General features: G+C 42.8%; 2 protein-coding genes across 3 annotated transcripts; both read right to left on the minus strand.

Moving 5' to 3' along the window:
* Positions 1 to 550: 550 nt before the first annotated feature.
* On the minus strand, positions 551 to 5165 carry LOC125551891 (protein high chlorophyll fluorescent 107). The gene is made up of 8 exons (XM_048715278.1): positions 4741 to 5165; positions 4415 to 4558; positions 3572 to 3877; positions 3411 to 3470; positions 2775 to 3020; positions 1799 to 1909; positions 1357 to 1533; positions 551 to 1213 (listed from the first exon to the last, which is right to left on the minus strand). The coding sequence occupies exons 1-8, from the start codon at positions 5077 to 5079 to the stop codon at positions 803 to 805; spliced, it is 1794 nt and encodes a 597-aa protein (XP_048571235.1). The 5' UTR covers positions 5080 to 5165; the 3' UTR covers positions 551 to 802.
* Positions 5166 to 5974: 809 nt separating this feature from the next.
* On the minus strand, positions 5975 to 15073 carry LOC125551890 (FIP1[III]-like protein). 2 transcript variants are annotated; one of them, XM_048715277.1, is made up of 9 exons: positions 14564 to 15073; positions 14163 to 14284; positions 13778 to 13904; positions 13626 to 13676; positions 13471 to 13557; positions 13282 to 13383; positions 13118 to 13200; positions 11424 to 13011; positions 5975 to 6823 (listed from the first exon to the last, which is right to left on the minus strand). In XM_048715277.1, exons 1-9 carry the CDS (start codon positions 14966 to 14968, stop codon positions 6248 to 6250), a joined length of 3141 nt encoding a protein of 1046 aa, XP_048571234.1. In that variant the 5' UTR covers positions 14969 to 15073; the 3' UTR covers positions 5975 to 6247. The 2 variants fall into 2 exon arrangements, with proteins under 2 accessions (XP_048571234.1, XP_048571232.1); XM_048715275.1 differs by having other exon boundaries at positions 13626 to 13682; positions 14564 to 15072.
* Positions 15074 to 15094: the final 21 nt, after the last annotated feature.

Below are 15094 nucleotides of genomic sequence, written 5' to 3' on the forward strand. Positions count from 1 at the left end.
GGGGTGAAAAAGGGATTTGGTAATTTTTCTACCCCAACCCTACCGTGTTTTATACCGTGGATAAATCCACCCCGAGGATTAGTGGTCGTTGATCTCCGGTCCCACGGCACCCTCAAATCTCGCCGCACAGAGGAAGTGCGACACATGGCAGATTTCCGGGGCAGGAATCGAGGTGCCGTGCCTCCACTTTCCCCACGATCCGCGGCGCAACCGCGTCCGCACGCACGCGCATTTTGAAATCGCGGTAATTTCGCCGCAGATCAATCCGATTGATCACCGGTGATCTCTTTCCTAAGAATCACTCTCGGTCCGCCAAACACCCTCGAGGGTCGTCCTTCACTCGGACGCACAAACGAACCGATTGAAGTCAACTTCAGGACCACAATGGGATGAGCTCAACGCTCCGCTACGGATTGACTTGCCCTTTTACTAGGCTCCAAGGCATGAGTCTCATAAACTTGGACTCGAAGATGGCCAGTGTTGGTGCTCCTCCGAGACATCGAGTGGCATCTATCCGGAGAGTTAGACTACTTGCAAAGAACAAATGCTGTAACCACACAAGACTGATGGGCTTCTATACACAGCTACACTGCTTCTCGAGCAGCCTCTGACAGAACTACATACACAATGGGCAAGTGACTGCTAATGTCAGCATCGGGGTTCTTCTTATTACAGATATACACATAAATGCACGTACTACTTACTACTGTCCCTCAGGCCACGGTACCTGTCAGTGATCGCTGGATGGCTGTGCACGGTGGACATGGCAACAACTGCTGCTAATGCTGGACGGAAGAAGGAACTACGGGACGGGAAGAAGAGGGAGAGGCTTCCTGGTCAGCCGCCGCGTCCTCCTCTGAGAAATAACTCCGGGATCAGAGCCCTCTAGCACAGCGTCTAGCTCCGCCGGGTCCAGGGCCAGCCTCCTCCTGATGAAGCCGTCCACGTCAAAATCACTCTCTGCCTCCCGAGTGTATGCAGCACGGCGGTCCACGATGCTGTCGAGGTTGGGAGTGCTTGAACCTTCAGCCGTGCCGCTGTCGAGGTCAGAAGTACTTGAACCTTCAGCTGTGATCCCCCTGTTCCTACCTTGCTGCATCACTTGACCGGACGGTCGGTCCATGTTTAGGAGCTTCTTCACGCTGTCTAGAGCAGGATCGATGATGTCGAGGAAGCCCATGACCCAGGAGGCATCATCCATGACCTCGATACGCTGTCAGGATGGGGAATGATCAGTTGCATTGCCACGGGTCTCCCGCGGTAGGCTAACAACTGCTGCTAGCCTGCTACTATGTTGTTCATGGAGATGTAGGCACAAACACATGAACACAAAAGATATAGTTTGCATGCACTAACCTGCTGAAAATAAAGGTCCCGTATTTCTTCAGCTCGAACTGGATCCCCCTGTTCCTCCTCTAGTGCCGCCCATGTCAGCCATGTCACCTCACTCTGAGAATTGATGTTCAGCGAAGACCTCAACAATCTTCTGGCAGCAGTGTAGTTACCCACACGCTGTTCTAGGACTCCCCAAGCCTATAAAAGTAGTGCTCATAATTTAATGGTATGAGATAGTAAATGGAATAATAGCCGACATTAGGAGCTAATCTTCAAATTGCTAGAATGATGCAGTTTGAGCCTTCAAATCATGGATACAACATATGCTTCACACATACGAGCAAGCAGTCAAGTTGGACTATTTCATCAAATCAAACTGTATATATTCGATGGTGTGTGAGACAAAAAGGTATAACAAACACTTAGACAAAGTATCAGATTTTGTTCAAGTGATATTCTTTACCTGAAGACAACGAGCAGCACATTCATTTGTTGAATTAACTGACAAGGCTCTTTGATAGAGTGACCTTGCAGTTCTCTCATTTCCTTCTTTCCACTCCATCCAACCCCAAGCCTATAACATGAAATGCTAAGTTTCAAAGATAACCTAATACTGTAAAGAAAACAGTCCATAAGCAAGTAGCCATGTCAATTAGCTGGAAATAAAAAGCACATCTAAATGTTGAATGCAAAGTGGTACTCTTGTATATTTCGTTCCTGATTTTGGTAGAAACATCTGTCCTTCTAGTTGTTCATATCCAATCTTTTTTACTTCAATGTGACCAACAACATGCAAAACCTACAGATATTCCTGTGACCATATATCTGGTTCGATCCCTAGGCGTGCAGGTGTGTGTTCGCATTAGTAGAATAGCATGTGCCCACGTTAAGTGAAGCCGGTAAAATGTGTGAGCATCATGGGGTGTGGTGTGTGTGAGTTTATGTGTCTTGCTTGTACTCTCTGAAAAAAGAGAAAATGCAACACCTTCCATGGTGGAAGGTAGGTAATATATCTAATTGCACCCAAAAAGTAAACTCTACAGAAACTCAAAATATATCACTCAAGATCTTAAAGAACACTGGCTAAATAATCTAAACTCTGAAGGTGAAAGAAGGATATAGAGCACAACACAGAAGTACTAACAAAAGGGAAGGCATATTCTGAACTCAAGGGATGCACTGAATATTCCGTGAACCTTTCCATTCCCAAATGATTCGATTGTATATTTGCATACTGAATAACTAGGACTTGCAAGTTGCAGCTCTACTGTAAGAGGCACTACAACAAAGTAATGTCGGAAACTGAAAAATTGTATCTCCAGACAGAGGAAAAAGAACATTAAGAAAAGGCGTACAGACCAACTGCAAATGAAGTAAAGCAAACCACATGGAGCTTAAATGGTCAGATTAATAAAAGAGGTAAGTGCAGAAATACTTACTATCCAAACTGGTTGGTGCCTTGGATCAATCTGAGATGCCTTTCTAAATAATACACGGGCAACATTTGGAGATGCACAATTGTATTCCAGCAGTGCAAGTGACTGTAGAATTACAGGGTCCCTAGGGTTCACAGCATGGCCAATCTTAAGTAACTTCCTTGCTTTGTCAGTGTTACCTTGATTGGCCTCAAAGAGTGCCCAAACATGCCACGAAAATCTGTTCTTGGGACTAGCCTGGACAGCTTTCTGCACAGGAAAACCGAAGTTACTTTCTGCCAAGAAACTTGATTTTCTTTCAAGGAATGTGATAAATAATACGAGGAACTATCACATGCAGATGTGAACCAATAGCACCATAGTATGACCCTAGCATTGTATTATAGTGGAATAACTGAAACCGATATAGTTACTAGTAGAGCAGATCTTCCAACAAAAACCAGACAAATAAAGGGTGAATCTACAATAATTCCATCGCTACTTGGAATTTCTTTCTACTTCACACTACCCATTAAGACAAAAAACCCTCTGAAGATACGTGAACATGAGGAAATGGATGAACAAGCCTTAGAAAATTACAAGTATGAGAACCAAACCAGTAAAAACCATCAATGGGAAGTATGATTGTCTAAGTATTACCTCAAAGAGCTTCCTCGCAATGACATTGTTTTCTGCACGCATTTCTACCTGAGCCCAAGACTACTAGAAAATTGTCATACATAAGTTCACAGTTCAACACAAAATACAGCTTGAAATTTCTTTTTATGCAGTAAACAGAAAACTATGAAGCAAATACTTACTAGCCAACTTGCACAACTTTTTGGATTGCATTGAGTAGCTTGCTGGAATAAAGTCCGTGCTTGTTCAAAGCGCTCTGCTCTAGCTTCAAGCAAAGCAAGAGTCTGGTAAATGTACTCATTTCCTCCACAATATTTCAGACCTTTTGCAAGTAGGTTCCGAGCCTTTTTTATGTTTCCTTGTTTGATTTCTAAAATTGCCCACCCATGCCAAGCTGCAATGTGCTTTGCATCAGCTACAGTAGCAGCATCAAATAGCTCTCGTGCTCTTCGAATACTCCCACCCTTGCTTTCTAGCACTGCCCAGCACTGTAATCCAAGCAAAAGGAAAACCATGACTTCTGCATGTTTTATTGGATTTCTCACTAGATGACGTAATTTCTAGATATGTCAAACATACACACTGGGGTCAATGTGCAAGATAGTTCCAGCTGGGCACATCACACAGGATTCAATCAAAAATCTCGAATGACTTCCTACATTTTCTACCAGATCGTAACAATATTTCAAGAAATTATGTTCTGACATAAATAACATGTGTAAATGAAAGCTAAATAGTAAAAAGATTGACCCTTATAGGTGCTCCCAGTGTGTTCTTTTTCGTTTGAGAAACACCGAGTATAACATATAGACGAACGAGTTATAGTTAAACATAGTCAAATCCACACATGGCATATTAACAAAAAAAATTACACTTGGTATATTAAGATATTGTTAAGATAACCGTATGGGCATTATTTATGTTGACACGTAAGCCTCTAGAGGATGAACCACATGCCCTGCATTGCTGACGTGGTATAAATTTTTCTACTAGTCGGTTTAGAAGTGAGGTGATGACGTGCAAACCTGCCAAATGTATGGATTTTCTCCCTGTGTGGCTTGGCAGCCCCTTTCATAAGCCGCTCTAGCTTTGTCAAACCTCGACTGTTTGCTATATAGCTTCCCAAGCGCGACGTATGGGCGCCCGTCTTCAGGCCAATACAACATGCACTGGATCAGAAACCGATCGTCAGCTTAGAGCAACCAAACAATTAGACACTTGATGATTCTATATAAACAATAATGGAGTAGCATTTTAGAGCACAATGCAGCCTCATTATCTCTTGTTGTGTTTCAGTGAGATGTCATACTATTATGTTGGATGCATTGAACTCTGTGCTGTAGGTGCGCACCTTGTTGAGGAGCTTCTCGGCTTCCGCGAACTCGTACTTCCTGGTGTGCACCTTGGCGCGGTGGAGCCAGAGCTCGAGGTTGATGGGCAGCGGGCGCTCAGCCGTGGCGGCGGGCTCGCCCATGGCGGGCTCGAAGAGCGGGACCTTCTTCGCAATCTCCTCCATTCTCCTGTCGAAGGGGCCCTCCCCGTCCCGCTCGGGCCCTCCCCCTGCCGCGGCAGCGGGCCTCCGGCGGCGTAGGCGGAGGAAGAAGAGCGCGGCGGCGGATGAGGCCTTGGTGGTGGCAGGGCCCGGGAGGGGCGGGGGAGGCGGCGAGGACGAGAAGAGCCGCATCGCCATGGCGCTGGAGCGCGACGCGGTGCTCTGGTCGGAGCAGCGAAGCAGGCGAGGCCGAGGCGTGGCTTTGTGAGGGAGGGGGTGTGGAGTTTACGGGATTGCCCACGCGCGTGCGGTGGTGTTGACGCCGTGGGCGGGGCTGCGGGGGCAGAAGCGGGAGGCGGGGATGGGGGAGGCCGTTGGAGAGGCCCGGAGCGCGCCACGTCGCCGGGCAGGGAAGGTCAGTGTTTTTTGAGTTTCACCGGACCGGCAAAACCTCTCGGGACGAGTGCTTCGCCTCGGCGTGCGATTGGACACGAGGCGGGATGCCCGTCTCCTGTTTTCCAAGGAAAAGAGAAGCGTCCCGTTCCTGCCTGTGATTGTCACCGGGGATGTACCATGAAACTATCAACATATCTTTCTTTCTCTTTTTGTCTTTTGAAATGATCAACATCTCATTTTTGACACGCTGCGAGAGATATCACCAGTCCTGAGTTGAAAAACAATAACTTGCAGGTATGAATATGGATGATATTTTTTTACTCAAGCGATCTTTGCGGCTTTGCCATGGTTACGGAGCAATCCACGCAAAATAAACCAGCATAACACTCGCTTAGGCTGCCAGTACAGCTTAATAAGCACATGAAGCAACATAACCGCGGCAAAAACCATACTCTACTTTTAAAAACACACTGCAGTTAGGAGCCCAAGGAATGCATGCAAAAAACACAACCAAGACATGAAGCAGGCATACGGCAGCACACTACGACAACTCCGCAACCAACAGAGCGACACTATGTCCATATGTAGAGACCACGGCCAAATATACCCAAGAGAGATAGTGTCAGAATTCCCCGCGCAGCAAAAAAAAGGAAAGGGAAAAAAAGAAGTAACCCTCTCCTGAGGAAAGACGAGCAGATGTTCAGTCTGATGCCGTTGATCTTATTAGCTGACTGCTCTGACAAAAATGTTGAAACTGTAGGTCAATTACAACTGCAATATGTGAATGCCTTTGTACATTCTGTTTCCTGTTCCAAGCATCAAAACATATTCAATCTACAGTGTCTCAACCTGAATCGCTAGATGACAGCGGCATCTAGTTCATAAAAAACATTGGCACTTTGGCTCCTCCCAAGTACCATAAGTCGATATTTCGGCACAAAATATGCCTGACTCACGGTTAGTTCAGCATCTAACCATTGCCGCCCCAACGACGTTTCCTTGCAGGTCGCTGATTCTTGACATCGTCCGCACCACACGCAACTGCTAACAGTTCATCCTTGCCATTGTCTTGCTCCTTTTGAGTAACAGTAACAGCTTCTTTGAACCTCTCCCTTCTCTTCTGCATCTTTTCCATTACCTTGAGTATGTGTTTCTCGTCGCATTCCCTTGTAGCTCCATTGTCGCAAATATCTTTTGAGGTTGCATTAATCGTCTCTAACTGACCGCCTGAGCTTGCTTCAATCACTGATTTCAATGCTGTGTTTCTTGGCTTGTTAGGTTTTCTGTTTGGAGCAGTATCCTGATGGTCCTCTTCAATCACTTCTCCCTCCTCAATCTCATCTTCTTCCTTGGTAGTTTGGCGTCTTTGGTTTGTTGTTTTCTCCAAGCCCTGGCAGACTGACTGATAGTAACTTCTATTCAGTTTCACCTTCTGTGCTTTCTGATGTACATCCTTGTGTTTGGAACTGTGCAAATTCTTGTCTGCAGGAAGACATCCCTCATTGTCACTTTCAACTCGCCTTATCTCATTGCCTTGGAGCTTAAACTGCAATAAATGACAATATAGCATTGAGGAACAAAAGTCCACAGATGGTGAGAGCATGCATGCAAGAAAAATAAGGTAAAAAGGTGCACATCGACTTGTACTGAAATGGCAAACACAAATAGTGCGAGAAATTGTATTCCTGTTCCATTGTTGGGTAAACAACTGCTCTTAAAGCTTTGACAGTTACTCCTTGTCACTAATACACAATGTGTAGTAGAAGCAAAGGACCGGGACACAAGAATCAGCAGCAATTTAGCATTGACAGTTAAGATTCTACAATGATGGCCATGTTAACAAAGCACCAGAAATAGGCATACAGAGAGAAAAATAAGTCCATTATAAACCCTCCGGTTTGATGTGTGCTCATACTTTCAGTCCCTAAATTCAGGACCCTGAACTTCCTAATACGAACCAACTTAGACAGCTTGTTTGGCACACAGGGAAAAGGGTGATGCTTGCCAAACAGTGAGTCCCAAACATTTACTCGTGGATACACTATGTCCCCTCCTTGCTCATCACCCTCCTTCAATCAATCGCACGATTCTGCACTTGTGGTGCCACCTCGATGTGAGAATGATGCAACCACCGCCATTGTGGCCTTGAGTGCCACTTAACGCGCGCTCCGCCCCGAGCAACGTCACAGGTGGACTCTGCACACTGACCCCACCCCCTTTTTTGGCATCCCTCACTTCGGCTGGTGGCATGAGAAGAGAAGGAGAAAAGTATAAAGTGTTGGTGGTATGGGAAGATAGGGGCAATGTTGGTATTCTCTTTAGAAAAAATGGCATTGAAGGCTGATCAAATCCGGTCTACTGGGCAGTAATGGGCTCCAATGCAGCTAAACACCCAAAAAGGAAGCAAGGGATTGGTTGTTAAGGTTCGGGGTTACAAATTCTGGGCTTTAGACTTCGGGGTTACAAATATCTGGGCTCTAGACAACGGAGTTCATTTCAAACTGAAAAATGAACTTCAGGGTTTAAATGGACTGTTTACTAAGCAACAATAATTGTCAATTTTCTACTCCATTTAAATGGACATCTGATAAGATAATTGGTTAAATGGATTATTGTTGCTGTATTACTTCGGGGTTTAAATGGATTGTTACCGGGGCACATATTGTTACCGGGGCACATCTGTCGCATTTTCTACTTCAGTGTGCCCCGGTAACTTCCGTATACTGTATTACTTCAGGGTTTAAATGGATTGTTTAAATGGAGTAGTAGTTACCAGGGCACATCAAACATCTGATAAGATAATATCGTAATACAGTATACAGAAGTTACAGATAAAACTTGGTAAACTTACAACGCGACCTAAAAGAAATATATTCCTATCCTATTCTTCAGCAACCAGTAGGATTACTTATAGGATATTAGCTGCTAAATTAAGTGTCTGAGAGATCAATATTTGGTGATGCAGCACTGCTTTACAAAAAGAAACAACATATATATTATAACTAAGTGTTTCCTCTAAGTATAAATATTAAGCAAAATATACAGGCGCAGAAAGAATTAATGCTTTCTACCAGTAACTGCATGTGTTAAGTCAGCCGGATATAAACCATGTACTATCATTTTTATGGACATGAACATGTTCTTAATCTATACTACGGATTGAAAATATGAACCTGAACATAAATGTAAATTACAAGTAGCAAAGTTCTGGCTATTTTATTGATAAGATAAATCATACTCCCTCTGTAAACTTTTATAAGACGTCTTAGATCACTAAAGTAAATACGAAGAGATAATTACTTAAGACATAATATCCTATTGCTTAACCATCCATGTGTCTTTTTTCCCTGACAAGGAAAACCAATTGAACTGGACGAACTACTGTGGGTGTTCCCCATTTACACCTAATTAATCTAAAACATTTCTACTGGGGGATCCAGAAGGTATATATACACCTCACCACAAGCAGTAACTGGGAATATTCACAAAAATAACTAGTACAAACAAATTATGTAAGAGAAAAGGCGATTATTCCAATGAACTATTAAAAGTATATGGAGAAGGGCAGCAGAAAAATTCCTAGAATATAAAAAAATAAAAAGAAAGAAGAGGAGACACAGCCTGAACTGAGCTCAAATTGGTTTATCAAATTAAACATGCAGCAAAACATAGAATATTTCTAAGAGTCCTATTGAGCATCTAATTTTGACCTATATTATTTTAAAATGAAGACCAAAAGGAACGTCAATACCACAACATTGTCAGGAAACCCCTTTTCTCTCAGCATGTCATGTTAGAATTTAAAACCCAAGCTTTCATATACATCAGCGCATACTTCAGAGATTTCATTGGAGTTATTGGTGTTCCAATAACAAACTCGAGTAGTTTGACTGCAATCTTGCTCAATCAAAATATCAAAACATGATAGTCACAGCATATACATGAATTTCCAGTCAGTAATCAGTGTGCACTGGAACCTGCCATGGATTGATGATATGTAGCATAATCATTTGAATCTCGTTAAATTCCGAATTTGAGAATCTAGCAAGAAAAACCTAAATTTATTCTCATGTTACTTGATATACTTGGCAAATGAAACCAATCAGCATTATAGCAATGTGTAATGTGTGTTAACTCAGACCTTATTGAGTTGCAATAGATTTATACATTAAGTAAAGGCATACTTAAGTGTAATTAGGCATTATATTAGACCCTCGGGAGATAAAATCATGTGGCATCAAATCAAGATACTAGTGAGGACACTTGTATGAGCACGATAGTTACAAGTGGGTGCCTTTGTACTGACTCGGTGACACAGTCAATCTGCCCCTATGGGATAGTAAATGCTACTATTTGTCAAACAAATCAACAACAGAAAAATTAACAGGGATATGCCAGATGATAGTAAAAGGATTAGGTGAAAGTAAAGTACAGCACTAGTTTAAAAGGCTATCCACTTGAATACTGAATGTGCAGTCAGAGCTCAACAGAGAGCAGAATAAGATTAAACCATAATAATCTCCAAATGTCACCAAAACTGACAACACATTAACAGTTTGAGTTATTAAGATCTGAGAGGATATCCGAATAAAATGTATGACGTCATGTAAGAATCGAACAATGTCTCACCTCAGGCCTCAGAGCAGAAATGTAAATTGATTTAAGATTATCTTTTATGGGAAAAAATATATAAAAAATGTACAATAGTCAATCCCTAAGAAGAAATGAATTTGGGATCAGTTCAATGGTTATTGTAATTTAACTGGAAATGACAAGTTGGAATTTTAGTTGTAGTACATTTTACTGAGTTCATCAATGGTCAGACATACAAACCAAACCAGGTACAATATTCTCATGATGAAAATAAGTACATAGGGAGGAAAACTGTCACTTCTTGAGCTTGGATCTATCAAATTTCAAATACTTGACATGAACAAGCCAGTCAAAAAGTCCAAAGCACTAGTATGCTGACATTAGGTCCTTGGCACACGTTGGACACCAAACACTTCAGCCAGCAACAATGATGTTACATATTCACAGCACACACTAGGTCACTATTATTTAAAAACAAACCTACCAGCCAACATAGAACGCACACACAGACAAACATTATCACAAAAAAATAGCACAAATGTACAGCACATAGACCTCTATAGTTGTATTTAAAATATCTATATAAATTGCTTGCTAAGCAACCTAGCATGTATTAATACAAGAACACAATCTACAAAGTACGAATGCGCAGAACTTCAACCCATGTATTTCACCGTCACTGTGTTGGCACATCATGAAATTGTGTATCTCCATGTGCATACCATGTCCTGCTACTGTAAGATCCAAGTACTGTGACTGACTAGAAGCAGAGGATTCCAGGCATCATATGTGTTGAAGATACTATAGTAGAAGAGAAATTGGCATTTCATTGACCATGTGCGACAGTGGTGCAAATTAATACAATCACTCATTGGAGATAAGTATGCAGATGCCAGAGCAGGCTATAATCTCAGCAGTGGAAAAGAAGCTAACACTACCTTGTGAGCGTACATTAAAGTGCGAGAAGATTATTAAACAGCAAGAGAATAGCATCAGATATTGTTAAGTATGTGTCCATGGCTATCCTCTAGAGAGTAGTTATCCCGATACACGCCCTAGTTCAGAAATACCAATCAAAATGTTGATAATATGGACAAACGCTAAAAGGCCAACCCGTAAACAACAAAAATCCAGAATCCTGTTAAGTTATTTCAGGCCTTGTTTACAGACATGGAGCAGCTATATCTGACCGATATCCAAGTTGGTTTAAAATTGACACCAAACTTTGGTAGGATCCCACTAGAGACCAGACCATCTAAAGAAACAGCTTACCAAAGGAGAGTGTGCATTGTTCTGGAAGTGCGTAAATGCCCCTAAAAGATAAAAACATAAATTTCAAAGAAAACTGAGGAGTTGCAAATTCCACCACCATACTGAGCTATGTGCAATTCAGTTTTGAGCAGCATAAAGCCCCACTCCTTTTCTTCCCTTTTTATGTGCACATATGTGCTGGTTGAAATCACCCTCTTGCCACAATAAGAACTTAAGGAAAAAGATATATTGAATATTATATATGCGTACAACATTTCTGATTTTATCTCCTCAAAGTTTACCTTTCTTTTCCTATCATTCAAGCGGATGCTAGCTGTGTCCTTGGGCTGAATATTCATGTGCTCATGCCTTCTTTCATCGTGAATGTTTGAAATAGTATTACTATCTCTCATATCACTGAAACTATAAATGGCTTCTCTAACAGTTTCCTTTGGAGAATTGTGCATCTCCACAGCATAAAGCTTCCTATCACTGATCATGAATTGGTCATGCTTCAGTCTTCTCCCTTTTGAAATTGCTATGCCGAGAAGATCTTTACGGCTCATCGAACCCAGACCAGCATGGAGCTTCCTCTTGACTGGAAGAATACAATAACCAGTCTCAGAGGGGGCAGCAGTGAATGAAACAGATTGTTGAATGTTGTCAATGTGAGCTGAAGAATTATGGTGCTTGTTATTTTGATAGTATTCATCATGATGATATTGCATGAATTTGGCATTTCGACTGTTTCTTGAGCTCAAGGAAGTTAAACCAGGAGAAGACCAGTTTCTCTCAGGATTCTGGGGGTAGTCATTTGCCCGAGGAGGCGAAACGAAGTGGTAAGGATGTCTCCAATGTTCATCACTGCTTTCTGCAGATCTTCTGCTTCGATACTTTCGTCTAACCTCAGGTCCACAGAACTCACCAAATCGGTAGTCATTGTAATCGAATAGTTCATCATCCTCATCATGGCCATGTCGGACTCTTCTAGTTTCCTGGTAATAACTTTCTCTATACATGTGCCTATCAATGTCATCAAAAAGCTCAGCCTTTTGCACTGACTTGTATCCATATCCGTGATCATGGCGTCGCTGCCACCCTTTGGCTAATGAGAGCCTCTGCAGATCATCTTGGTCATCATTGAATTCATGCCTAGAAAAACGGTCGTGATGATGGTTAGAGATGGTACTAAAGCGATGCACGCCATTTCTCAAAGCTGCTCTTTCAGCAGGTGAATAATCACGTCTTTCATAAACCTGATTGTGAACAGCATTGCGGCAATCATTACCAAGGAAAGTGGAGCTAGATCTTTTCTCTTCATGCTTTCTATCATACCTGCTAGCATAGCTATATGCTATTTTTTCTTCCTTCTCAAACGCATCATGCCTTACATAAGCTGAACCTTTCCGCTTCTGTTCTTTTCTTTCTTGATGCCCATATTTAAGGAGACGGTGATCACTTTGACGATTCATAAATACGCCACTGGACATGAAATCAGGTTCATCTGTCTTGTCATATCTATCATCAGCAGGAGAGGGGGTATAGCTATGACTGTCACCCTTGGCACTTTCTTGGTCTGATTTACTCGAATGGCGGCAAAAATCAGACTTGGCATACACATTCTTAAGCTTGGTGTCTGAACAAGTAGCCTTGGAATTTGGATATCTATTAGCTCTCTTAAAGTAGCAATCTTCTGTTGATTCTTCAGAAAGCATGTCAGAATAACGAGGACTAGAAAAATGGTCCCTTGTAGAAGCTGAATCTCTGGTATCCAATTTGCTCCCAGTACACTCTGAGGAACCTCCATTAAGCACTTCCTTAGGAACAACCTTGTCCACCAGATGGTTAGTGTCTTTCAAACATTTGACGCCGGGATCGTTAACCAATACTCTGCATTCATTGTGATTAAGAATACGGTCAGCTCAGCAATCATTTTGCGAAATACAAGTATAACCTTCTCAAAACAACAGGAACATGTAGTTCCGACTCTGCATACCTTTCAGTAGTCATGCACTTGTCATTTACTGTTGAGTTGTCATCAGAAGTGGAGTGATTTGAAGGCGAAAGCATCATGTTTACCTGTACAATCGGAATAACTTGTAATAAGATATAAATCAGGAGATATAGCAGCAACATATTAGACGCCTTGATGAAACATACTTGTATCACAACATCAGAATCCCTTTCTCTTGGACGCCACATATCTGCTGACGGAAGACGTTCAAACAGACCACCTTGAACATCGATTGCTCTACCCTTTGGCTAGATGTGCAGTATTAAGTTAGCTCTCATAGACTGAATATAATTCATGTACTGCTTCCACCACAAGAAAAGTTAACTTCATATTACCTTGGCAACGTCATTACTTCCTTCAAATCCAGAATAAATTGCTGACTTTGGCATTAGCTTACTAGATTCAAGATTGTGATGTGATTCCTGGATGCAAAGATATGTAAGAAAATTCTTAATAAGAACACAGACAAACCTTCAAGGCTGTTTCTCACCTGATCCATTCCTGACGATTTTTCTGCAAGTGATCTGGCTCCCTGTGTGAACTGTTTCTACAGGAAAAAAACAGTAAAGTTTCTCTATCACAATTTTTCAAATTATAAAGTCCCAACACAAATGTGAAGAAAAAATGGGTCATGAAACCTACCATGCCAAAACAATATTTTCTCCAACCTTCTTCATCCAGACCAAAATTGAAGTAATCAGTAAGATCTATACCATGCTGTCTCCAAGGCTTCTGCTGAAATGCTTCAATGTTTATGTCGAAAACCGTCCTGAAATAATAGAAGAATGGTCGAATAAGCAAGCAAGTGCAACTACATATCCTAATAATGATAGAAAGGCAGAACGAAAGACCAGCCAATTAGTTGCAGCTAACAAATAAGCAAGCAACGGTCATAAATAATCCAATGTCTAATCGCCAAACAAAGCCATAAATACTCGTATCGCTATCGCAACGAGAACATGAGTAGCAAAGTTCCGTGTTACACAATTCTATGGATTTTGTGCTAGAATGAGAGAAGGGAGCATACCTGTTTCTTGGCAAGAAAAAATAATAATCCTTCTGAAACGCATGCTGGTGACCTAGATCACCTTGTCCTGTGATTGCCACTGTTGTTTTGTCAAGAGGTCCCTTGTAGTGGAGGCCGTGAAGCTGGAAATCGCAATTACATGGAAAACCCCATCATTCATCCAAATTAGTTATATAATTCGTTTAATTTACAAAATAGCATTTCCAAGCTACTACTAATGTATCAGAAATCAGAACAACAGAATTTGGGATGCTAAACCATGGAGTGTACCGAGACCGGTACTGAAAAATCAGGAACTCTCAGCACGTCCCAATTAACTAGTAGAAGAGCAAAAATTAGCTATTGTTTCGACGAATTTGACACTAGCAAGTAGCGATCCCTCACAAATTCGCGAAGCATACCTTGCGCTGTCCGCCGTCCTTAGCAGATAGACTCTTCAAGAGGCTGGCCCGAAGCTCCCCCTCCTCGCTCTCCTCCGCCCACCCCTCCTCGCACCGGCCGGCAGAAGGAGGCGGCGGCGCGCAGCCGTCCTCGTTGAGCACGATGTGGAGGTCATCCTCACTCTCCTCGTCGCTGCTGCTGTAGCCCGCGAGCCCGTCCCCCAAATCCACAGCCTCGATGGCGTCGGCGTCGGCCTCGGCGTCGGTGGCCGGGTCGGAGTCCTTGGCGTTGGAGCCGCCGCTCTCCCCAGCCGCGGCCAGCGCGGCGGTCACCTGGTCGTCGAGGTCGGCGTAGAGATCGTCGACGTCGTCGTCGTTCGCCGGTGCTGTGGCGGCGTCCGCTGGGTCGGCCATGGAGGAACACATGGGGGCACGAATGGCTGCTACTAACCGGAACCGCTAAGCCATTGGTGAGCCGTGCCGCAGGTTGCGCAAAAACCTTGGGAGAGGCTATCTCGCCTAAAACCCTAGCAACTAGATTCTCACGGGCCG

The sequence above is a fragment of the Triticum urartu genome, chromosome 4, assembly GCF_003073215.2.
Source record: "Triticum urartu cultivar G1812 chromosome 4, Tu2.1, whole genome shotgun sequence".
NCBI lineage: Eukaryota > Viridiplantae > Streptophyta > Magnoliopsida > Poales > Poaceae > Triticum > Triticum urartu.

What these genes read in the sequence shown, in the direction of transcription:
- LOC125551891 (XM_048715278.1), bottom strand. Translation starts at nt 5,079, where the DNA reads ATGGCGATGCGGCTCTTCTCGTCCTCGCCGCCTCCCCCGCCCCTCCCG. An exon ending in CCGAGAAGCTCCTCAACAAG is followed by an intron (nt 4,559 to 4,740) that starts GTGCGCACCTAC and finishes TTTCTGATCCAG; the next exon opens with TGCATGTTGTATTGGCCTGA. An exon ending in GGGACCTTTATTTTCAGCAG is followed by an intron (nt 1,214 to 1,356) that starts GTTAGTGCATGC and finishes CCATCCTGACAG; the next exon opens with CGTATCGAGGTCATGGATGA.
- LOC125551890 (XM_048715275.1), bottom strand. Translation starts at nt 14,968, where the DNA reads ATGTGTTCCTCCATGGCCGACCCAGCGGACGCCGCCACAGCACCGGCG. An exon ending in AAGTGCATGACTACTGAAAG is followed by an intron (nt 13,012 to 13,117) that starts GTATGCAGAGTC and finishes CAATGAATGCAG; the next exon opens with AGTATTGGTTAACGATCCCG. An exon ending in TGAATGATAGGAAAAGAAAG is followed by an intron (nt 6,824 to 11,423) that starts GTAAACTTTGAG and finishes CATTTATTGCAG; the next exon opens with TTTAAGCTCCAAGGCAATGA.